General features: G+C 36.2%; 1 protein-coding gene across 3 annotated transcripts in view; it reads left to right on the forward strand.

The window, feature by feature from the left end:
- The window catches only part of TENM1 (teneurin transmembrane protein 1), a 532730-nt gene that overhangs the window by 45477 nt on the left and 460358 nt on the right, over window positions 1–26895 (forward strand). For all 3 annotated transcript variants that reach the window (XM_069463375.1, XM_069463376.1, XM_069463377.1), the window contains exons 2-3: window positions 23263–23523; window positions 25158–25214. In XM_069463375.1, the coding sequence (XP_069319476.1) occupies window positions 23263–23523; window positions 25158–25214 (318 nt within the window). The remainder of the gene's footprint in view (window positions 1–23262; window positions 23524–25157; window positions 25215–26895) is intronic.

Here is a 26895-nt window from a genome sequence, read left to right on the forward strand (position 1 = left end):
CACCCAGGTCTCTCTGATGCCAAGTTTTTTTCATTATAGAAAAACCTTTAGTAGCTACTCTCATTGATTAAATCCCTGAAATGAAAATGTTCATTTTTTTATTCACTTCCTCTTCCTCAGAGTAGAAAGCTAGACGGAAAAAAAAGTCATTTGGTTAACATTTTGGTTTGTTGAGATCCAACAATTAAGATTTTATTTATTCACCACCTAGCTTAAAAAATAGAATATTACCGATACCTTTTTGGCCCCCCTGTGTGATCTTTCCAGATACCAACACTCTTCCCTCACTTCCCTACTAGATAACCATTATCCTGAAATGAGTTTATCATTCTCTTGCTTTTCTGTATACTCTTACCATGTACATATGCATCCCTGAACAATATATTGTTTAGTTTTGCATGTTTTCAAATTTTTATAATCATATATTCTTTTGAGAATTGCTTTGTTTGTGCTCAATATTACATTAGTGAGATTCATCCATGTTAATGAGTATAGATAGCTCATTTATTTTCAAGGTTATATAATATTCTGTTGTATAACTCTACCATACAATGGAATGTAGTATATCATACAAAAGATTATCCTATAATATTTTTTGAAGGATATCATGGTACAGCTTTGAATAAATGGTAATATCACAGATGTCACAAACTACTGAGAACCTATGTAGCCTTTGTTAGCTGTCTGCTCAGTCTAGCAGTGAAATTAACAGACAAATCAAAGAACTACTACAAGGCATTCAATACTGAATATCAAAATAGAAGTCTAAATTGAAGACTGTGGAAGTATGGGGGAGGGTCAGGTTAACTCTGGCTAGAGCAAGCCTTTGAAAAGAGATCATTTGAAGTGAGCTTTGAAAAATAGAACTTTCAACAGGCAGATACAGGGAAGTAGAACTTTCTATACAAAGAATTACCTGAACACTAAAATGGGAATGTAAAATATTCAGACAATGGTTAGCATAGGTGTGGCTGGAGTGTAGGTACCTGAAGGTCTGGCTTATCCTGGCTAGGCGGGAACAGATCTGTAATCAAATTCTAGCTCCATTTTTAAAAATTGGCTATGGTACTTACCTTGGCAGTGTACTTGACTTGACCCTCATCGTGCGCCTCTTTGAGTCCTTGTGATGACTATATCTTTAAATGGGAAATACATGTATAGGGCTTAACATAGTGTCTGGCACAAAGTAGGCACTTCCCAAATGTCAATTCCCTTCTCTTGTTTAACATTGACTTGAATAAGGCCTCTTTCACATTTGTTTCTTAAGGAATTAAATGGGTTGGCAATGGACAGTTTATTTATTTTTTATTTCAGCATATTATGGGGGTACAAATGTTTAGGTTATGTATATTGCCTTTGCCCCACCCGAGTTAGAGCCTCAAGCGTGTCCATCCCCCAGACGGTGCACACTGCACCTATTAGGTGTGTATATACCCATCCCTCGTGGACAGTTTATTTTTCTTGGAATTTGTCTTCAGGCTCAGAGCCCCACCATGACACTTTACTTTGCTTCTGCTAGAAAACTAGCTACTCCCTGGCTCAACTTTTCACCATTTTCTTTGTGCTGTCTTCCTTTCCCTAATTCTGACCTGCAAATTCAGAGACAGCCCAAGCTAGAGTATGAAAGTCAGGTGAGGGAGTCTGGGTAGAAAGAAGAAAGAATGTAGAGAGGGTTTCTTTTTGGTTAACCTGAGCTAAGAAACCAGTATCAAGAACAGGGCTTGAAACTGAGTCTAAATCTTACAAACTACATGTTCCCTTTCCATTTCATTCCTAGGGACAGAGTTGATGTCTGAGTGCAGACAACTCTAAGCCTACAGATTACCTGGCTACAGTGGAAGAGTGAGGAGCAAATCACAGCTAAATGGCTTTATCTCACTTAATAAAGATGAGAAAGCCAGATGAGCTAGTGAAAGTATTAGGAAGGAGCAGAAAGTTGCAGAGAGAACAAATGAGTTAGATAGGGGTGTCCAGAGTCAAAATATATCTGGAGGCAGCAAAATTGAGGAGTGACCAGCTAGCAGAGCAAGAACATAAACAGTGCATATTGGAGTTGAAGAGGTAAGAAGATTAAAAATCTATAGGGGGTATTTATCAGAATTCAATTCAATTCAATAGGTAGTTATCAAGCACTGATTGGACCAGGCTCTGTGTTTAGTCCTAGAGATGCAAAGGTAATATAGCCAAGGCGAGTTTAAAATCCAGAAACAAGAACCAGGAAATCGGCATGGGGTTAAGGAATGAGGTACAAACATCCATTAGCAGAGACTCAATGAAGATACTTTCCTAATTCATCTCCAGACTATTTTCTCTGATTTTTTTTTTTTTTTTTTTTTACTAATGAGGACTCTGACTACAAATGATGGAAACCCAACTCCAACTAGCTTAAGAGGAAAAAAAGTTTTATTGGCTCAAATAACCAAACAACAAAGTGGGACATGATCTTAGAAAAAGCTGGAACAGGCTTGAACACTGTCAAGACTCCCTCTACGCCTACTGCTCTCTGCAGGTCAGCTTCATTATGTACAAGATGGGTATCTAGCTGCTGCTGAGTGCTCTGGGATGTCTACCTTATTGCCTAGCCAACCAAAAGGAAGGAGATCCTCTTCTGCCTGCTTTCAGAAAACATTTTAAAAAATAAAGCAAGAAAAATCTGAGGATGAACCTGGATTGGTCTGGCCTATGTCCCATACCAATATTTGAAGCAATCCCTGGAAACAGGGAGGTGGAATCTTAGTCTGTTTTGTGCTGCTATAACAGAATACCATTGACTGTGTAATTTAAAATGAACAGAAATTTATTGGCTTACAGTTCTGGAGATTGGGAAGTTCATTATCGAGGTGCTGGTATTGGCAAGAGCCATCTTGTTGCATTATCACATGGTGGAAAGCATCACATAGCAGAAAGGCAAAGACGAGAGAGAGAGAGAGAGAGAGAGAGAGAGAGAGGGAGAGGAGGGGAGAGAGAAAGGAAGAGAAAAAGGGGCTGAACTCACCATTTTATAATGAGCCCACTCCCGTGATAATGAACTAATTAACTCATTTACACAATAACGGCATTAATCCACTCATAAGGTTGGAGCCCTCAAGACCTAATCACCTCTTAAAGGTCCCACCTCTTAATATTGTTAAAATGGCAATTAAATTTCAACATGAGTTTTGGAGGGGACAAACATTCAAACTATAAGCAGGTGGGATAGTATGATTGGCCCAGGCTGGATCAGGTGTCTGCCCTTTGAACAATCACTGTGGCAAAGGCTGCAATACAAGGGTAGGAGCTACTTCTCAGATCACAAATCTAAAATGGAGACAAGAAGAATGGTTTCTTCAAAGTGAGATTGTGGTATGGATGTGTTCACTGGGGAAATCACTTTGAGCCAATCATCCCAACATGTGACAGTTTTTATTAGGCAGGAGCCTCTCCAAACATGGATAGTTTAGAGATACTGAAAGTAGGGACAGGTATTTGGAAGGACCAGGCTGAAATGGAGAATGCATGTGTAGTTGGGAAGGCAGCAGATTCTGACAGGCAATTCTGAATCATCTTAAGTCTTCACTTGTTCTCTGTTGCCCATAGAATGAATTTTGAAATACTTATTATTTTAGTCCTTCATAATCTTCCTTTTCAATATTTTCTTCTTTTTTACCCCCTATATGAACCTTCTAAACCAGCCAGACTAGTGTATTTACTAACCAAAGAATCCTGTACTGAAGATACACTCATGCTATTATCAGTCCTCCAGATGTTGCATCCTCATTCCTGTGTGCTTATGCTGTCATCTTTGCTTGGAATACTTTTGCAATGCACTCTGGTATTCGCCAAATGTCTATTTATTCTTCTATGTGTAAAAAGTTGTTTTGATACTAGATATACAATGATGAGCAAGGCAGACATGGTCACTACCCTCAAGGAATTTATATTTTGGTAAGAGTAGACAGTCATTATATAATTATATAAACTATCCTAAAATTATAATTGTGATAAGTACTACAGAGAAAGAAGGACCTAGTCTTATCTGGAGGGTCAAGGAAGTGAGCTGAAATCTGAAAGATAAGAAAGAAAGAACTAAGTGAAGAGATGGAAAGGGCAGGAAGGAGAAGAGGGAGAACATGCACAAATGGCAAGAGTGAAAAGGAGGATGGCATATTTGAGAAACTGAAAGAAGTACGGTGTTACAGGAACAAGAGAGTAAGTGGCCAGAGAAGTAGATAGGGAGCCAGATCATATAGGGCTTTGTAGAGCATGTTAAGGATTTGGGTATTTATCCTAAATGTGATGGGAAAATATTGAAGGGGGGTGATGTAATCAGTTTTTATCATTTCTCTGGTGGATTACAAAGAATGGATTAGAGGGGAACAAGATTAGATACAAGGAAACAAGTTAGGTTATTGCAGTCATCTAGGCCAGAGATTATTGAATGTGAAAATGGAAAGAACTGGATAGGTTCAAGGTATAATTAGAAGATAAAAGTGATGAGATTTTATACTATGTTGAATATGGGGGAATGACTCCTAGGTTTCTGGCTTGTGTAAACGAGTGGAATGATATTTCTAGTCACTGGAAAGCAATACCAAGAGAAGGATCAAATTTGAAGGCAATGATAATTGAATTAGCCTTGGGATTTTTTTAAAAAAAAATGTAGGTGCCTTTCAAACATATCAGATGACAAATGAACAGTTTTATACATACATATATATGTATACATCTGGAGAACAGTATGGAGTCTAAACTCTTCCCTCTGTTCTTTCAAACCTTACCCATTCATCAAATCCTAGCATAATCTACTGCCTTCACAAGATGTCACTGACCCATTTTTCCCATCCTGATATTCCTCTCCTCTGTGCTCTCTCCTAGTGCTTATTCCACAGACCATTCATTAGGTTCCAGTTATATACTCTACAGTGTATATTGGAATATGTCTTGTTTCTATAACTAGACATTAGGTTCCTTGAAATTAGAAATCCATGTTAGATTAGGTTATCCCTCAACACCACCACCAGCTATACATGTAGTAAGAGATCATTTTACCCATAACAAAGTGAATGTATAGCCTTTCTGCTACTAAAACAGTATTAGAAGTAAAAGGTGTCAAGTACTGACAAACGTGGATTTGAATTTTGAGTTCACTTTTACTAGCAATGATGACCGCGGTCAAGTATTTTAACCTCTTTGAAGTCAGTTTTCTCATTTGTCAATCCAAGAAAATAATAATACCTGCCTCAGAGAGTTATTGTATTAAATGCATAATGTATGCAAAATGTATAACACAGTGTTTGGCACATGGTAAGCACTAGAATAACTATTATTTGTTGTTGCTATTATTATTAATTTTGTAGAGATCAAAAGGTGCCATAATATGACTACCAGTGGCTATGGTGAAGTTAAAAGTTAGTGAATACAAAAATTGGTAAAAGCATATGCCTGCTTCTCCATACTTTATACCATAGTAAGATTTCTCATCATTCTCTACTTCAGAAAGCAGCCATCAATTTGTCGATTCTCTTTATCCCTGGCTGGACCTTGGCCTCTGGTTTTAGAGAACATTCCATTGTGTTCTTTCTTGCGTTTCATAAAGCATAAATTAAGATATGGCCAAAACTCACAATGTGTAATTTGTATGCACATGTGTATATACGTACATATGTATAGACACATGTGCCTATTAATCATTTTTATTAAGATGACCCATTACTCGTGCTGTGCACCCATATATTGGTCATTACGTGGCTGGCAAGTATAAAGAAATCATCCACATTACAGGAGAGAAGCACATTAACTCTTCAAACTTGTAGGAGGTACTTTTAGTAAATTACCTCCTCCGGTTTCTGTAATGGTGCCCTAGTCTCCCCATGCTAATGCATCTCTGAACACTAAGTAGTTTTCCGTCACCTCACCAAGAGAACTAGAATATTTATTTTTTAACATGAAAAAACTTGGGGGGGGTGGAAGTTTGTTTTTTTCCTTTATTTATATTAACGAAATATTTATTTATGGAATCACATTGAGAATATGTATGGTAGATGTAAATTGCTACATCCATTTATCAAAATCCAGTATCACTTGTCAATGAATAGTAATAGTAAGAAAAAATTTATGATAATTTTTTTCCAGCTTTTACATATGAATGCATCCAATTTTATACTTATTTTACTAATTCTTATTGTAAAGGGCTTCTTCTTGAAATGTGGCATTGGAATCTAGTGATATTTTAATATACTAGTAGGTGATATATATTTCAATTTCATATATGAATAATTATAATTCAAGATGGCCTTTCCAGTTAGTTTTCTTTTCACACCTCTCCAAAGGCCCATTTGAATTTTATGTAGATTAAGAAATAAAACTGATTTCCTAGATGAATGAAAGTTATCTTTCTATAATTTTAGACTAATGCTAAAATTAAACTGTTCACAAGTGGACTTTTTTAAAGAACTCTGCCCAGATTTGGAATTTTCAGAGCAAATATTATTTGGCATTTATATAGAACACCCTAGCAAGACTGGACTTTTATTTATTGATTATACATCATGAAGTGGAACAGTGATATGCTTATAATTTTATAGCTAAGCTGTAGAGTAATTCAATTTTTCTTCCCCCACCCCCACCCCAGGTCTAAATCTCTAAAGGCTGTGATGATTACAATGTTTTAGATGGGCTGGGTTTGGCTAGAAGAGGTCTCCCTAGAAAAAAAAATAAATAAAACTCTCCCACCATTCTCTCAAGATATTAAGTTCCCAAGTATTTTTTTCTTGTTGTTTTTTAGAGACAGGGTCTCGTTGTATCGCCCAGGCTGGAGTTCAGTGTTGTGATCAGAGCTCAAGTGATCCTCATGCCTCAGCCTCCCAAGTAGCTGGGACTATAGGCAGGTGCTACCATGCCTGGCTATTTTGTTTTTATTTATTTTTTGTAGAGACAGGGTCTCACTGTGTTGCCCAGGCTGGTCTTGAACTTCTGGCCTCAAGTAATCCTCCCACCTAGGCCTCCCAAAGTGCTGGGATTAAAGGCATGAGCCACCACCCCTGGCCATGCTCTCAAGTATTTAGTCAAAAATATTTTTGGAAGCAAAGTGAACACACAGAACAGGGCCAAATGTGGCATATATCAGCACAGCCTCCCAGGGTCCTCAGCTTCCTCCAGCGGAGGTTACTGTACTCAGAAGCCATTGACATGATTTTCACCTAGTAGATTTCAGTTGGGTGGAGGAAGCTAAATTCCTATTTGTCACTGCTTTCATATACTCAGTTTTCCTGACCCTCTGAAGGAAACCCGGATTAATACCCAGATAAAATGCACAGACAATAACACATAGATTAATATATGGATGAAAACCTGTGTGATTCTGATGCTGAATTTGATCCGAACACCATTATTATGAATTTATTCCCACTAGAATATGAATTCTGTAATGGGAGGGATTCTTATCTCTTTTATTCATTACTTTTTTCCTAGTACCTAGAATAATGCCTGCCACATTAGATGGTTAATAGATTAAATCTAATTAAATGAATTTTCTTACATTCTAAATTATAACTCACAGCTAGAGAATTTTCAGGCTGCTTTGTAGACTTCTGAAAAATTATTAAAATTCAATTATTTGTGCTTAGATTAATGATTCAGGAGCACTTACGTATAGAAACAGTAAGCAACATGGGCTATGATTTTGAGACAAGTAAGGCTCAATTCCTTAGCATGGCATATAATGCCCTTTGCAAACTGGCTCCATCCTATTTTACTGGTTCCTCTATCCCTACACCTATAGTACAGGTGCAGAAAATTGCTTGCTATTCTTGAAATTCACCATTCCCTTGCACATGCTTTTGCCTTTGAACACATGGTTCTCTCTGCTAGAAATGTTCTTATCCCATTTTTAACCTACCAAAGGTATATTCATCCTTTAAGATGAAACTGAAAAAACATCTGCTCTGGAGCCTGTCTCAGTCTTTCAGGCAGAATGATTCCTTCACTTCACTTGGACTCCACAGCCCTTTATGCATAGATATTTCATGTCACTTACCTCCTTGTTCTGTCATCATTCCCATGTCTGCACTAGATTGTCAGCCCTTCAAGGGCAGGGAATATGACTTTTTCCTTCTCTCTAATCGGCTTGGATCCTGTCATCCTGCCTGTCACACAGTAGGTGCTCAGTAAATGCTTATTGAATAGCATATAGACTGAGTTCGTGAAAACTAAGGATTGGAGTGCTCTATTAAAATTATAATGTATAATTTGGCATGAGTCTGGGAAAAGAAAGTATACTAAACCTAGCTTAAGTTTATCAGGTTTGCTAACACAGTGCTGTGCTCTTAGCTAATTGGCCACAAAACTGGAACATTTAAACAAGAAAGGAAGAAAGAACAAGTGGAGCTAGGATTTTGGAAAAGGAAGTGAAACCATAAAAGTAATGGATGGTGGGTACTGGGTGGGAGAGGCTAACAGACAGTGGGTGGACAAAAGGAACAGATCTACCTTAACATTGTGCCTATGGCAAACCTTTGAATCGCTGACAGAGCCAGGTAACTGTCAAAAGTGAAAATTCGGCCAAGCAGGTGTTTTGTCAGTATAATATCAAATCACTATTTGGCTGTTTGTTTGTGGTTTCTTTCCCCTCAAGGTGATGATTTGGGGAATGCATGGAGTCAACTGTTCCAGGCATTGTGTAGACTCATATTACATCTGTCCTGTATATCATTGATGTCCTTGGGCAATCATTGTAGATCGTTTGACCTGTACATCCTTCCAAATCTGTAAAATGAACATGCACTCATGTATATAGATTGTCCATTGTTTTTTAAGTGCCTGAAATGTTAATTTGCTTGTTCGGGTTAAATGTTTAGGGCAATGTTAATAAGGATTTGGGCAGTATAAGTTTCCAATTCAAAAGCACTAATGTTATTGTTGCTGTTTGTATTTGCTTTCTAGCTTTAAGAGGTTTGGAAAATGCATTTTGCAGAAATTGCCTGCAGTGTTAACACTAAATGATAGTGTGCAAGCTAAAGAGAACCATGCCTTTATCTAATTTATCTAATTTCATACCTCCTTGATAAATTTAAAATAAAGAAAAATATTCCTAAACATTTCATCAGAAATTGTGGAATATTTACAACTCAAAGCCTTTCTGTGAATGCTGTGATACATGCAAAACTCTTAATGGAGATCACAGATTTAGGTTCAATCTATTTAGCCTGAGATGATAATGCTACCTTGTAAGCAGGAAATGCTCCCAAATTTTGATCTGATTGTCTCCTCTGGCTAGGTGATAATATGCTGAAGTAATACCCCAACACACATTTCCCAATGAATAATATTCCTCTCATCTTTGTTAATGTTGTTAAATAATTTCAAAATTCTCCTCAAGGCAGCTGCTGTGTGCTAGGGAGCTAAACACGGGAGAGGCCAATATTTTATTTTATTTGTCCGCCTGCAGACACAGATGTTGTTTGTGTTGTCTAGAAGCACAGAATATGCTCTAAATACCATTGTTGTTTTCAATAAGTCAAAGTGACATGACGCTGGTGAACTGAATCCATAAAAATTAGTACAAAGTAGAATAATACTTCAAAAAGAGGTATAAAAATACATTAAACACATATCACAATGAGCTAATATATGCATAGTTTCAGGGTCTCTTTTTATACTGTCAGTGACAGTGGAAATGCCCATTGTATCCTGGCTGCCATATCCCTCAAAGTATTTTGGCGGCTGGCTGTGGAAATACAGATGGAAACAGCAGTGAGCTGAATGAAACCTGGGAGGCGAAAAGCAGGAAGTTCTAGCATCAGCCACACGCACATTGCACAAATGAGAACTAGGCTGTGAATTTGAATGTGCTACTTATAACTTCATATGCTGCATGAGGTGATTAGGATGGTGTTAAAATTGTTCTGAGTTAGCTTTGCCACTTAGTATCTATGTGGCCTTGAACAATTTACTTAATCCCTCTTTGAGCCTCAGTTGCTTTATTTGAAAAATAGGAATAATTATAACCTTTCTCTCAGGGCATACTGTGTGGATGAAATGAAATAATGTGTATTTCAGGGCCTGGTACACAGAAGATGCTAAATTCCCATTTGAATTTACTTTCTTTGCTTTAATTTTTTTAATATGTAAAACTGCATATTCCTTGGTAGATTGACATCCATTCACTTGGGGAATATGTGCTATGAAATCAGAACTACTTGTCTAAGTGGTTGAATCTAAAACTTTGTACTTAGTCAATTACAAGTGAATTTCCCGATTTCCTAATTTTCACAGCTAATGGAAAATGGCCTTTCTTTCTGAATAGAAATATAATGCAGGACTGTAATGTAAACACCATTCTCAAAAATAAATGTATCAGTTTAGATATACTATACTTCAGAATGAGGTCAAGACTGACTCTGATTACAAGAGTGTTTGACTACTACATCAGTGTTTCTATATAGTAACCCATTCTGCCACTGACTATATATACTATGCCACTAAAGAGCCCTTATAGAAATTAATAGTAAACAAAGGGAACATTACTAACCTCCCATTGTTGAGTAGATTTTGAGAGTTATTTAAATAGTAGTGCTGCATTTGCAATGAGTTAACCACATCCTGTCATCTAGTCTTCTTTGAAACAAACAGCATGCATTTGGCCAGAATTAATAGCCTAGATTATAAGAGAAATATGTAGCTATGAAATATTGGGGCATTAAGTATGAAATGTCCAATTTCCTTAAGTGCTACGTTTAACAGTTGATATCTCTGACATTTTCACTTTGACACTTCTTGTTTTATTTTCATTGTGAAGGCACATGCTCATTATTTCAAACGCATGATTTTTGGCTTGTGATTATCTTTCAAAAAAATTTTAGAGCAACTTTTGTGAAACCATGGATAAGTCAAAAATTCATGTTATTTTTTATTATGAGTTCCATCGTGGAACCAATGCTGTGCAGATAGCACAAAATACCAGTGAAGTGTTTGGGAAGGATGTGACTAATGAATGCATAGTATATTGATGGTTCCAGAGGTTCCATTCTGGTGATTTTAATCTTGAAAATGAGCCACGTGGGCGACCTGAGACCAAAGTGGATAATGAGCAGAAAGCTGTAGCAGAAGTGAATCCATCTCAACCTACGCATGAATTAGCAGCAAGGTTTTCTGTTAGTATTCCAACAATATTGGACCATTTGAAACAAATCAGCAAGGTAAAAAAGCTGGATAGATGGGTACCTCATGATTTAAATGACCATCAGAAGAGAAATCATCTCAAAGCTTGCCTTTCTTTGCTGTCATGACATAAAGGCATACCATTTCTACCCTGTATTGTTACCTGTAATGAAAAATGGATTCTTCTTGACAATTGCAAGTGTTCAGTACAATGGTTGGATAAAGATGAAGTGTGGAAACATGGTCCAAAACCAAATATTCATCAAAAAAAGCTAATGGTGTCCGTTTGGTGGTCAGCACTAGTATTCTCCACTACAGCTTCATGAAACCTGGTCAATCAACTATAGCAGATGTCTACTGCAACCAATTGTATGAAATGTTGAGGATGCTTGTGATTAAGCAGCCAAGATTGGTCAATAGAGACAGGCCAATCTTCTTGCAAGACCACATGTTGCAAAAAACAAAGCTGCTCAAACTACAGAGGCTGGCCTTGGAAACTCTCTGTCATCCACCATATTCACCAGACCTTGCACAAACTGACTACCACTTCTTCCAGGCTTTAGATCACTTCCTGCAAGGAAAAATATTCAATTCTCAACAGGCTGTGGAAAATGTCTTTTGCGATTTCATCACCACTTGCTCTTCAGGCTTCTTCGCCGTTGGCATAAACAAGCTACCAGTGAGATGGCAAAACTGTGTTGATAGTTTAGGATCATACTTTGATTAATTTTACTGCTTCTTGTTTGAGATACAATAAACTAAACTTTTGATTCTAACTAGGACATTTCATATTTAATGACCTAATGCAACAAGGTCAACTAGCCTGTTAAAGTAGAAATGGCAAATGTGTGTCACCAATATCATTGAGTCTACCTAATCTGTCACGGTACTTTATCATTGAGCTCCAATTGGCCCATGAATCCTTCTTGTCACATGAGGATGAAATCTAATTTTTTGGTAATGTTTACATCAGTTTATAATAATCTAAGCATTCAGGATTTCAATGTCCAGAATTTAAGCTCTTCTGATTCCACTGAAGTGAAAGCAAAATGGTGGACAAGTTGAGAGACATTAATCTGTCATTTCCCTCATTCATGGTAGTTTGTGAACACAGATTGGTTTTTCTGTTTTGTCAATCTTATTACTTTGTTTCATTGCACCCAGTAAGCATTCTACTAGGACACTTAAATTAGGACAGCAACAAACATTTTGTCTTCCCCCTGTATTTTCTACAAATGTCTTTATTGAGGTAAATAGATGTACAATAAATTGTACATATTTAGAATGTGCAATGTGATAAATTTGACATATGTATATATCTGTGAAAACATCACCACAATCATCACAGTGAATATATCAACCAAAGAAGTTTGTCCTCACCACTTTATAATGCCTTTACTTCCACTCCCTACCCACCCCATTCCAAGGCAACCACTGATCTGCTTTCTGCCATTATAGATTAGTTTGCATTTTCTAGAGACTTATGGACACGGAAATGTACAGTATGTAGACTTTTTGTCTGGCCTCTTACACTCAGAATGATTATTTTGATATTTATGTTGTTGTGTGTATTAATAGTTCATTCCTTGGTATGTCTAAGTAGTATTCCATTGTACAGATGTACCAGACTTTCCATTTGTTTACCTGTTGATGGCCTTTTGAGTTGTTTATAACTTTTGGCTGTTGCAGAAAAAAAGCTGCTGTGAACATTTGCGTACCAATCTTTGTTTTGTATGGACATGTGATTTGATTTGTTATTGATAAATACGGAGAGATGGAATAGTAAGGTCATGTGGTAAATATACATATAACTTTATAAGGCATGGAGGTCTAATTAGCTCTAGAGCCAACATTGCTCTCAACCCACCTAACAAGGTTTAATGGCAAGATCCAAATGGATAAAACTATTGCCAAGTAATTTAACCACGTACTAAAATAAAGTTTTATACACACATATAGACAGACGGTCCCCAACTTAAAACAGTTCAGCTTATGAGTTTTTTGACTTTATGATGGTTCAAAAGCAATACATAGTAGAAACTGTACTTCAAGTCCCCATATAACCATTCTGTTTTTTGCTTTCAGTACAGTTCTCAATAAATTACATGAGATATTCAACATTTTATTATAAAATGGGCTTTGTGTTAGATAATGTTTCCCAATTATTTAAAGTAGGCTAGTCTAAGCTATGATGTTCAATAGATTAGGTGTATAAATCCATTTTTGACTGAAACAATATTTTCAACTTACAGTGGGTTTATTAGGACATAACCCCATAGTAAGTTGAGCAACATGCATGTGTGTGTGTGTGTGTGTGTGTGTGTGTGTGTGTATGAAAACGTTTTTGAGTATTCTACTCAATGCCCATGAATTATGAGGTTTTCCACTCTGACTGTTAGGAACAGGAACTATTTCCTGCCCTGTTTCAGATTCAGAAGTTGTTTCCTTTATTCCTTTTAGGTTGTTCTTTCTCCAGTCTCAGATGATTGTCTTGCATGCATGCAGTGTTCAGAATATCCGGGAATACCCTCTGCAGATCTATGGAGTTCTCTTTTTCTGCAGCACTCTCCTCTCTGCTACTCTGTTCTGCAAATTCTAGCTGTCTTGACTTTCCTGGACTACCGCTCAGTCTTCTCAACTCAGACAGACTACCAGGCTCCACCTATGTTCCCCCTCCTTGTGCTGAGGCCTGGAAACTCTTTGCAGGAAGTAAGCTGAAGCAATCATAGGGCTTACCTCATTTGTTTCCCATATCTCAGGGATCACTGTCATTCATTCTCTGTCACTCAATGTCTTAAAATTGTCGTTTTATACATTTTATGTAGTTTTGGTTGTTGTCATTTCAGGCAGGAGAATAAATTTGGTTCCTATCACCCTATTTTGTCTGGAAGTCTTCCCCAGAATTTAACGTTTTCTTGTAAATAGAATTCAAATTTACAAGTTCCTGATGAGTGTCCAAAGAGTTATTTCCTCAACCTTTGCCTACTTGGAGAGTTTTCTTTTTCCATCTCTAAAAAATGTTTTGAGTAATATTCTCTGAGTTCCTGAAAATGGAGATTGTCAGAAGAGCTACATACCCACTCCAGGGCACTCTACAAACTTACTTAGATGGTAATTCCTATCTGGTATATGGCATGAAATTGATTGATGAGGAAAAAAGAAGTTTCTATTCAAGCCAGCTTAAAGATTGTCTTTTACCAAGGCTTTGTGACTGGTTTAAATAAAAGTTTCCAGAAATCTTCCTTTGTAAGTCTATTTCAATCAGAAGATGATACAGAAAACTTATTCTCCATTAGTCTAATATTGATATAAATTGTTTTTTCATGAATCCACAGCTAGTGGGCTTCTGTCTTTTTCTTCTTGCCAAATTTGTGAAGCATCTATTATTTGGAATACACAGTTAATTTGCCAAACTAACAATTTTTCAATTTGCATTACTAGGCATTGTTTTATGTTAAGCAAAACCATCTCATATGTGTCAGAATTGTATTCAAGATGTTAACCCTTTCAAGAGTGGTTTCATATTAACTATTGATTTTAAATCTTTGGTATTTAATAATCATTCTTTGCCTAGAATTATTCTAGGGCCTGAGGGGATGGCAACACTATCTTATATTTATATCATCCTTCATGGAACACACAACACTTTGCATTTGATTTTTTTCTATTTTTTATTGTATATATTTAAGGTATAAAACATAATGTTTTGATATTCTTATCTTGATATGCACATACATAGTGAAGTGATTAGTACAATCAAGCAAATTAACATACCCATCATCCCATATAGTTACCTTTGTATGTATGGTGAGAGTACCTAAAATCTACTCTCTTGACAAATTACCAGTATACTGCATTTGATTTTGAGAGATACCAAAAATTTAGGAGATACTATATGAGCTGGAGGTCCAATTCAGGGGATAATACAAATATAGAGAAAAAAGAAACATACAATCAGGTATGAAATTATATAGTAAAGATTAAAAGTGCTACAGGGAAGGATAAGATTATTGGGAGGGAGGAAAGGAAAGTTGGAGAATACTTTGTGAGGATACTGAAACAGGCTAGATATATTAATTAGATTAGTGAAAAATCAGAGGGAGGTATTCTAGGTGATTGGCACAATGTGTCCAAAGGTACAGAGGCAAAAATAAATAGGGTTCTTTGAAAAGTGGTAAAAAGAATCCCCTAATGGAGTAGAATGTAGTTTATTCAGTTGTTCCTAATAGACACTGACTCTGGTGCACAGTTCTATCTTGGCATTTTTACTCATTCATCACAAAGTAAATGCTTGCAGAGAAGTATAGAATGTTAGAGAAGTCACATCGTTTGCCTTTATGTGTTTGAAGCACTCGCAAGTGTTTTTAATGGTTATTTAACTCTTTAGTTCATTGATCTCACTCCTCTAGATGGAATTGTGCAGCAGATTAATGTAGTTTAAAATTTCAGACACACACATACACACACACTGAGCAAACAGCTTCACATGCTTACTGAGCATAATGGAAATATACAAGTATGCCTGGAAGACTACACTGGGCAATAAGGATTCAGGTTCTAACGTGTTATGAACAGCCAGAAAATTGTACCAACACAAGTAAGAAATGAAAAATTTTTAGGGCCATTGAGCACCATGCATTTGCAGTGTTCAGTAGCCCTGAAAATTTCTTATTTAGGCCAGGAAGTCTCTGTCTTGTTCAAAATGTTGAAATAAAGGGAACATGCACAGGTTCTCGTTGTTCTAAATTTCTGTTGAAGTCCTAGACCTCCCACCATCTTTTCTAGCCCCTGATTCTTTTTCCATACTCTTGTTACAAAGACGATAGAGCAGGCATGCACGTTTTTTTCATTGTAGTGGTAACTGCTGTCTGAGTTAGCTTTAAAACATGTTCTCCCATCTTACGTGAATACAGTCTAAATGGAGCCATTCGCTAAGGTGAAAATTAATTTAAGGAAATAGCAGTTGCTTATTCCCACATCAGATTTCCTTCCTCTTCTTAGATTGCTGAAGGATATTTTAATCTCTTGTAAATATGATTGGAGTTTGTTTTGATTTCTTGCCGATTCCTACCTCATCTCCCTTCCATTTGACTTTGTGCTATAATTCTGTGTCCTCCGATTTGAGCCATTTTTACAGATTTACAATTCACTGTACTTCTGAGAGCATCCTTTTGGACATTAACATAGTCTTTTTAGCTGTGTTCTGGGTTGTCTCCAGTTAGCCAATATTGGTCACAAAGCATGAATGTTTCTACTTCAGGCTTTTAACTCTGCCCAGATTTGTTGCGGTGCTTTTCAGTGTACTGACAGATGGAGAAATATTGAAAATTAAATAAGGCATAATTAGTAGGTCCTGAGTGCTGAGATAATGGGTGCATTTGGAACTGTGAACAGGAGATTAGGCTTCTGGAAGCTTAGTTATTTTATTTAAGTCCTCTGATAACCATAGGCCCCAGTCTTGCATTCCATCTCTCACTCCTGTGCCCCAGAAAAGGCTGATGAGCCCTCAGCAGAAAAATAAAAGTCAGGTTTGGGCGGTGTGCATTTATCACTTTGTTATCATTAGGGCCTTTAAAAAGGCTCTCTGTGGAACTTCCCAAAGGACATGACATGGTCCTGTTAATTCACTCTGATCACTGCCTAATATAGCACTTTGCATGTGATAAAGCTTTTTTCATGAAGAAAGGAGGATATTAAATTGAACTAAGATGAAGAAAAATCAAAGAAGACTATTTTGTTTTGTTTTCTTGACTTGAAATTGAGTGGGTGTTCAGTGAAGCTGTGTTTAAGTAAACTTACATGAACTGATTTGTTTGACAATTTGATATCATTTTCTTTTCAAAGCCCCCAAACTGAGAAATACAAAATGGTACCCAGTAGTAAAAATTATTTGTCTCCTATTTGGTGTTACTCACTTCTTTCTTTCTTTGTATTTCCTGCTTATGACTGTAATAATCCATTGCATTTTTCCCTGGAGCCAGTAATGAATTATTAGTGGGTCAATAATATTTTTTAATTGTGTGAATTTTAGTAATTATGCCCTAGAGTCCATTTGCAATAGCCATATTTGTAAACTGATAATTTTATGTTTGATGAGTAACCATTTACTCAGTTATAGTTTTACATTTTACATTTAAGGTACTTTATCTATTAACATCAATAATCTTGCAATTCACAGTGCGTACCTAGGCTGTATTAATACTTTAATATAGCAAGACTTGTAATCATGAACAGCATCTTATTTAACTAACGTGTGATTATCCTTCACAACAGAAGTATGAGTAGCACCTTGATTCATAAGACCACTCTTTTGCCATTTGAAAATATTGACCACTCCACATTTTGCCATAAAAGGTTCAGATTATAATTATAATTATATTATAATTATAATTATAGAATTTTAGAACAAGGCAGTTACTTAGAGATTTATTTCTAGTTGAACTTATACATTTTACAAATGTGTAAACTGAGGCCCCAAGATGTTAAGTGACTTATCCAAAAATCACATGGATAATTAATAATATCTTCTTGTGCATAGAATTCACAAGGTTTGTTATGAGTCACAGTAATTAAAGTTAATAATTTTATCCCCTGCCCCTCCTTTATTTTGAAAATGGACTACACTCTTTAAAAGTTGTATCCCAGGCAGGGCGCGGTGGCTCACGCCTGTAATCCTAGCACTCTGGGAGGCCGAGGCGGGTGGATTGCTCAAGGTCAGGAGTTCGAGACCAGCCTGAGCGAGACCCCGTCTCTACTAAAAATAGAAAGACATTATATGGACAACTAAAAATCTATATAGAAAAAATTTAGCCGGGCATAGTGGCGCATGCCTGTAGTCCCAGCTACTCGGGAGGCTGAGGCAGTAGGATCGCTTAAGCCGAGGAGTCTGAGGTTGCTGTGAGCTAAGCTGACGCCACGGCACTCACTCTAGCCTGGGCAACAAAGTGAGATTCTGTCTCAAAAAAAAAAAAAAAAAAAAAAGTTGTATCCCAAATTTCCCGAGTCATGGCTAAAGTTAATCACATGTCTTGACTTCCAATTATTTATTTGGAGCATGATGTCTTTTACGAGGAAGCATGGATGGGTAGAATTTTAAGAAAAATAAAGTCTTGAGCTTATCAGAAACACAGAAATGGCATTTCTTGATAAACACTGATATGGCTATTATTTGCCCTTTCAGGTTTGGATAAGTAGTGTCCCCAGGCTGAACACCTGAAGATCAATCCCTAGATTCAGAGAGAAAGTACAGTAGTTCACTTTATTTAGCACTTCATAGCATTTTCAAAAAATCTTAATTTATTAGTATTAATAGATGCCAAAGGTGAACCTATGTGCCAGAATCACTCAGCTTAGTCTCATGATCCCCAAGTATATATAAGATGTTTCTTTAGCTGCTAAAAGCTTAGCAGTGATCAGTTTCATCCTTAGTTCTCCCCGCCCCATATTTGGCTTTCAACTGTATGTCCCTAGGACAAAAGTGCTCCCTAGGAGATCACTGAGAAATCATGCATTAGTTAGTCTTGATGAACTCTTGGCTTAGATATAAACAAGATAACATTTTGACTCTATTTTAGTTCATGTTATGTGTACTTTATTCTACCAGGGAGAAAAGAGCAGAACCTCCTTCTAGCTCTGAGACCCTTGGCTCCACCTATGAAAATTGACTGATTCTAAGTCTCCTCATTGTTTTAGTATCTAGTGGTGTACTATTCACTAAAAAAACTTTATAGAGGTATAATTGAAGTACAATAAACTACACATAGTTCAAATGTATGATGATAAACTTTGGTATGTATATACCTATGAAACTATCACTACAATCAAGATAACAGACATTTAGACCACCCCCAAAGTTTCCTTGTGTCACTTTGTTATCCATCTCTCTCTCCAACCTCTTCCCCAGACAACCACTTATCTGCTTTCTGTCACTAAAGATTAGTTTGCATTTTCTAGAATTTTATAAAAATGGAAGTATACAGTATGTAGCCTTTTTGTCTATCTTTTTTTTACTCAGCATAGTTGTTTTGAAGTCCATGATGTTGTTATGCATCAGTAGTTCATTCCTTTTTAAGACTGAGTAACATTCCATTGTGTGGTTTATCTTTTCACCTATTCCAGAGACATTTGGGCCTTTCTACTTTTTGGCTATTAGTTACTGCTATAAAAAACTTGTACAGAGGCCAGGCGCAGTGGCTCACGCCTGTAATCCTAGCACTCTGGGAGGCCAAGGTGGGAGGATCTCTTGAGCTCAGGAGTTCAAGACCAGCCTGAGCAAGAGCGAGACCCTATCTCTACTAAAAACAGAAAAATTAGCCAGGCATCATCGCAGCCCATGCCTCTAGTCCGAGCTACTCAGGAGGCTGAAGCAGGAGGATCCCTTGAGCCCAGGAGTTTGAGGTCGCAGTGAGCTATGATGATACCACTGCATCACCGCACTCTACCCAGGGCAACAGAATGAGACTCTGTGTCAAAAAACAAAACAAAACAAAAAACTTGTACAGGCTTTTTGTATAGACAGAAATTTTCATTTTGGGGGGATAAATGTCCAGGTGTGCAATTGCTCTCCTGGTAAGTATAGTTTTACCTTTTAGAAAACTGTTTTCCAAAGTGGTTGTACCATTTTGCTTTCTCACACCAGTGTATGAGAATCGTAGTTTTCCCCATCCTTGTCATGATAATACTTGATATGGTTAGAATTTCATTTTAGCCATTCTAGTAGGTGTGTAGTGGTATCTCATTGGGGTTTTAGTTTGCATTTTCCTGGTAACAATGATGCTCAGCATCTTTTCATTTGCTTATTAGCTATTCCTACATCTTTCTTGTTAAGTGTCTGCATAAACCTTTTGCCCATTTAAAAAATTGGATTTCAACTCTATTAATCTGCTCGAAGTTTTTCTATTGCAAGGCTGCAAAATATATTTCCCTTAGAATAAAAATTAAATACATGTTTATAAGATTGCAAGTACATCATTCACTTGGCCACATATATAACTGTTTACTCTTGAAATGTAGTTTCTCATGGCACCAGTACTTAATATTTCTCTCATGACTAGTTTTTTGGTAAGAATAGGTCTATAATAAATCCAGTTGAACTTTATCTTCTCTAGGGAATATGTAGTATTTTAGGTAACAAGGTGATATGTGCAAGGCTAGAAAACAACCACTTAAGGTTCATTGTAAGTGCTTTATAGATAATGCATCCTATGGGAATTTTGAGCACCACCAACGCTTTTGTGTATTTAAGGAAATATTTTACAATGGTAGCGCTGATTTCAAGAAAGGGAAGTGAGGCAGCTCAATGAACATCATTTACTATAAATAAGTGAATCTTTTTCTTTTCTTTTTCTTTTTTAAAAATTTCTTCTTTTTTCTCTCTTTTTTGTTTTACCACTTTAAAAAAAGAGCAAGTGATAGCTTACTTGGATTGTTAGTTTTTAAATTATAGATTGACAAGGAAGTGTACTTTTACTGTATTTAATTAGAGAAGTTCTGATTTAGTCTTTGTATTCAAATCAAGGTATAGTTTCAATAGAAAATAAATTGTTCATCCTATGCAATTTTTGATCATATTGTACAATGTTTCCTCAGAAGGGAACAAATCCATGTTCAAATTTCCTTTCAGATGGGAAAAAAATCTCTTTAATAAAAATAGAATCTGCTTATATCTGTCAGTGCTCTCTTTTTTTAAAAAAAAAAACCTATTTAGTGTTTTATTAATCTAGGATGACAAATTGGTCATGTATTTATTTTTATTTGCTTATTTTTGCATGAATGTCATGACTCAGATGCTTGCATTAATTAAAATATTTGGAAAACTATATTTCATGTGCCATTGTATAACTAAATGCAAGTCTGTGCTTTGGGAAGTAAATTTTCTAATTAGTGCCCTGAATCCCTGGAAAATAAATGGAGGCACTTCACAGCAATTCAGAGCAGAAGATTTCTTTATTGTGTCTTTAAATAGAATTAGTGCTGGTGCAGCAAAATATCTGGTAATGCCATGATAAGATTATACCCTCACTACTCCCCTTTTCCTGGCTCCCATTGACTTCAGAGAAATCTCTAGGGCAGTAGTTTTCAAAGTGTGGTCCCTGTACCAGAAGCATGGGCCTCACCAGGGAATTTGTTTGGAATGCCCTACTGGCTCTATGCCACACTTTCTGAAACAGAAACTGAAACTAGAGAGTATAGGTGGGAGTAGGGTGCAGCAATCTATGTTTTGACAAGCCTTCTAGGTGATTCTGAAGTAGACAAGTTTGAGAACCACTGGTCTAGGGGAATGAAGGAAGTTGTGAATGCAGGCCTATATAAAATTCATTTCTTACAGCTTCAAGCTGACAGGTTCATTACCAGGTTGCTGTAGCAACAACTGCACAGTAGGATTGGATAATGAAACATTGTGAAATTAAGAGGCATGAATATTAGCCTATCCCAAAATTCTAGATTACTAAGATTTATATTGGGCAAAATGGATATTCACTTTTACCCTTATGATAAGGATAAGTATGGTTTGATAAGCTTTTATATTTGATAAGTGCAAACCATGCCTATTTTTTAAACATCACTATTTTGGTATTTAGACAAGTTTTTGTAAAAAAAAAAAAAAAGAATTACTCTTAAAGACATTCATCACAAGAGTCATAAAGTAACATACTCAGCAGTGACTTATAACTCTGAATGAGTTCATTTTAATTGAATTTTCCTAATATATTTTAGTAGCTTTATTTGGCTACAATATTTCACAAAGCACAGTGCTAGGCATCTAATGGCTATTAAATAAGCATTAAGACTTGATTTGTTAAACCTTTATTTGGCAATTACATGTCACAAAAATTGTTATTTTTAAAAATATTCACATTCTGCACTCTTTTCTTTAGTATATTGTCTAATATCCAGGACTTTCTGTATTCAAAGAATTAAATTCATGTCAGGGTTTGCGTTTTATTGATATGTGCTAGGGATTAGATGCACTCAGTTAAGCTTCTTCCTGGCCAAACGACATACCCTGTCTCTGATGTCAGTCTGAGAAAATCCTATATAGTGTATTACATCTCCAGATTACCTTATCTAAGTATTACATGGACATTTCAGGTGATATGTCTTGGCATGTGGTCATTTTTCATTAACTTATTAGGGATTGTTAAAGCATCTTTTCCCCTTTTTGACACCTTGCCATCATCGAATGTAAAACTGACTGTAAGACTGAATGCCTGATATTCATGTAGTAAGTTGATGGGACTTCATTGGTGTCTAGCAGAAACCATGCCCAGATGGGTATTATAAGAAAAAGGACTCTGTTGCTCTCTGATGTGTGCTATAGACAAATAATATCTATTGTCTGAAGTTTATTTTCCTCAACTGTAAAAAGAGGGGATTTGTTACATCATCTTTAAGAGTCTAAACATTTTATGATTCTAAGATCTGGGAGGAAAGGAGGGTAAAATCCAAACCATGAAGTATGCCAAGATATGATATATGACTGAATATTTTTATATATTAATTGAAAGAATGAATTAAATAGAATAATTAGCATAAAGTAGACCTTAAACTCCTTTGGAAACAATGAAAAATAATGGTATTCAGTACTCATAATTTTAGAGTTTAAATTAATGTGTTTTAGGAAAAATACTTGGGAAAAGTGTATTTGAGCTTAATGTTATTTTTCTCAGTTTTCACACTGAATTATTTATTCTCAACTCCAGTGTGTATGAAATACTTAGAAAAGCAAATAATTTTAATATTTTAAGCATAGGTATGCTCCACAGATCATATATATTCTACCTAGAAGAGAAAAATCTTTTAAAGGACAGCTCTCTACACTTTACACTCCTCTGCACTCACTTATTTCATTACATTTTGTGCAACCTAAAATTGTAGCTATAAAGCTATTTTGGGCATGCTTTTTCCAGAACCTTGTAAGAATCAACAGGAGCATAATTTTAAGCTACAGAAGTGCAAAATAAGCACAGAATCCTAGCTCCCATAAATAAAAGGCCAGAATTCTAACTTTGCAAAAACACATAATTACTAGCAATGGGGGAGGGGGAGATGAGGACAAAAAGTAGAATTTTATCGAGTATTTCTTCACATTTCTAAACTTTTTCTCTGAACTTTTTTCCTTCTCAGAGATGGAATTCTGTGAAACCTCTCATACTCTGTGCTCTGGCTACCAAACAGAAATGCACAGTGTTTCTCGGCATGGCTACCAGCTAGAGATGGGATCTGACGTGGACACAGAGACAGAGGGTGCTGCCTCACCAGACCACGCACTAAGAATGTGGATAAGGGGAATGAAATCGGAGCATAGTTCCTGTTTGTCCAGCCGGGCCAACTCTGCATTGTCCTTGACTGACACTGACCATGAAAGGAAGTCTGATGGGGAAAATGGTAATAAAACTACCTGTACTGTTTAAGTAAAACACAAAGAGAAAGCAGTTTTAGCCTTTTCTTTGTTTTCCTTCCTTATATCTGCTCTTTCATTTAATATACAGATTGGAAATACAAGTTAGCAGGGACTCATGGACAAGGCATGTACCTAAGTGTCTGGCAAATAGACATTTATTTACAATGATAGGCAAAATGCTTTCTATTTTTGGTGAACCCCCAAGGGAAATAATCTCATGTAATCAGCAATATTGTGCATGTCTTTTTTATGACTCACCTTTTATTTTTATCTTTATTTCCCAGTACAATATTAGTGGGATTTATTATAGAAAGTACTCATTTTATGTAATTTGGCTTTATGTTAATATATGAACAATTGTATAGCAAGCGTACTCTGTATGTGCTTTCTATTTTGATTCAGATTAACCTGTTGAATGTACAGATGGACGCAAATTAACCAGGTTGGACTGAAAAGATTTAAAAACAGAAAGTGAATTAACATCAGGCTTTTGCTAGATAATAAGTACTAACAGCAGTATCATTATATTGTAATTATATATTATTTTGTTATAATTTTTTAGAAAAGGAAAAGTTTTGATTTTTTGATTTCTTGGAAAAGGGTTAATTTATTTTATTTCTGCTCTTCTGTCCCTACCAAAGAACAAAATCCATTCATGAAAAGCACATTAATGCTGATTAAACATATTAATCTAGTCTCCTCATCATTGTGTTTGTCTAAATTTTATAGGTCCCCATCACCATGACCTTAGTCGGTTAGCAGTGGCTAATTTGTATTTTCTCAAGTGACAGAGAGGTAGCTAACTACCCTGTACCTGTAGTTTTTTTTCTATTCTGTCCTCTTCTGTCTCCTTCAGTTCAAAGGGGATGTTGGACACAAGGACATAACCAGGAAAGAGTGGTTGCGCACTAGTTAGAATATCATTTCCTAAATAATAGGCCATAACACTTGCAATATCACCAGGTATCCTTGGGGTTTTGATTTTTCTTAGATTATTTTCACATATGTATGTATGTATTGCTGACTTTGGCCTAAAGTGTAGGAGGTAAAGTATGGTAATGAGAAAAGAACATATTCGGTATATGTATGCATATTCATGTAAGTGAAAGAGCATTAGGATAGAAGTTAGGAGACCTTGGACTGGTCACTACAGTTTACTGAGTTTCATCTACCAATCAGGAAAAACAATGACCAAAATTATACTAAATGGAATGGTAGGTGATCACCTGTATTGCCAAGACATCTTATTCTACCTCTCCTCACTTCTGACATAGAAATTTATAGCAAATTTACTGGGTTGAAACATTAACATAAAATACAGACATTTTCCCACCAGGCTCTACCATTCTTCAGTAGAGGTAAGAAGTGGCTCCATATGAGGTTTCTTTGGGAGTAATGGAAATATTCTAGAATTAAATAGTGGTGATGGTTGTGCCACTGTAAAACTAAAAAACCACTGAGTCATATGCTTTAAAAGGGTGAATATTATGGTCTGTGACTCATATTTCAATAAAGCTATTATTTAAAATAAAACACTGGATGAAGGGTAATGGTTGAAGTTTGAGGAATCCCAGATGACTTGGACAAGGATTAATTAGTAAAATGTTTGCTATTACAGGATTTAAATTCTCTCCTGTTTGTTGTGACATGGAGGCTCAAGCTGGGTCTACTCAAGGTAAGTGTTTTCAAATATTTGACCAGAAATTATTTTGACTTCAACCATCCCTGACACCTATACCATAAAGTGGAACCTTACTCTTGTGACAAACAACACGCAGACCTGGACAGTGGACGTGTCAGAGATTAGTTCAGTGGCTGCTTATTGGTTTGCTTTCCACCAGAAAACTTCATGTGTGTATGTTGGTGGTAGAGAGGAGGTGAAGGGGAAGCTCGGGAGAAGGATGAGACAGAATTTCAGGTAGGATGGGAAAATATTAATTTAGCATGGAGGCAGAGATTGAAATCAGGTGGGGTTGGGTTTGGCTTTCATGCCTTTCTACGTATGTATGATTTTGTGCATGGCTCTAACCATTAACTCAGTTAGTTCAGATATAGTCATAACTTTCAGATGTCACCTAGCAGATGGCCTTTGTCTTTTCCTCCAGATGCTTCTGCTTGGCTTTAGAATCACACTTTATTCATATCATCAATTATAAGCAACATCTTCAAATGAAAAAAAAATGTTCACTCTTTTCTGTAAACCTATATTTATAGTATGTCAATCTTCAGTAAGGGGGCATTGTTGTTCTTTTCCTTCTGCCTTCATTATTCTCATTAGATTTTGCCCCTTTGCAGAGGGATACTGAAAGCAACATTTATACATGATTTTCATGACTCAGTCTATAGCTGGGCTCTTCTCAAACACCTTATGGGAGGATCCTCACATCTTACCACAGGATAGTGACTCAAAATTTTGAGGGGACTGTTATATAAAGGTTTAGAACGGTATTTGTAACATAAGAACAATATGCATGTTCACTATTATTATTAGATCTGCATTTCAAAATTTCCAAACACAAGTTTCATTTCTTTATCCCATTTCGTCCTCATTACCACTCTGTGAAACAGATTCTATTATTAGCCCCATTTTACATATGAGAAAGTGCTAAAACAACAATTCAGAAACCAGCTAGCTAAATGCAATAAATTGTTTCCCAAATAGCCATTGTTTCTTCCCTTGGATCATGTATGTATGCAAGATGTGAACTTGAACAACTTTTCTCTGCTCAGCTTAGAGTCCTGTAGGTCTTACTCTGACTCCTAGTACTACAATGAGAAGAATATAATTTGGGGTCTTACTTTTGAGCTACGGTAAGATTTCACCAATGTGGATTCCACAGATTTTAATTGATGACAGCCAACCCTGGCCTGCCTTCAGTATTTCCATAGATTCTTGCAGAAGAGGTTTGAGTTGAGATGAGAGTGTAAATGGCTTTTCAAAAACCATATTAATTTGAGGAAACAAGTTATTTTCAATGAATTGAACTTGGTGTTTGTGTGCAAATGTTGCTATTTATTCCCCGTTGATCTCTTCCATTCATGAAAGCATGCCTAGCAGGGCATCTATTTCATTGATTTGAGTTTGCATATATTACATTTGAAAAGAGTAAAACTGCTTAAATATTTTTGATTTATTTATTTCACTACCTCAGATTCCACACCACCCCATCTCTATACCTCAATTAATGTTAATGATATTTTGTTTTCTTTCTGTCTTCTTATACTTTCTGGTTTTTAGATTATTGATGAGGAAATGGGCATATTATCATGAACCAGCTTAGGATGATTTAAACCTCATGGTGTGAATGTGAGGTAAAAGTGAAATAGGGGAAATTGTTAATTTGTGTGAGTTGTCT

Source organism: Eulemur rufifrons, chromosome 30 (genome assembly GCF_041146395.1).
Source record: "Eulemur rufifrons isolate Redbay chromosome 30, OSU_ERuf_1, whole genome shotgun sequence".
Classification (NCBI taxonomy): Eukaryota; Metazoa; Chordata; class Mammalia; order Primates; family Lemuridae; genus Eulemur; species Eulemur rufifrons.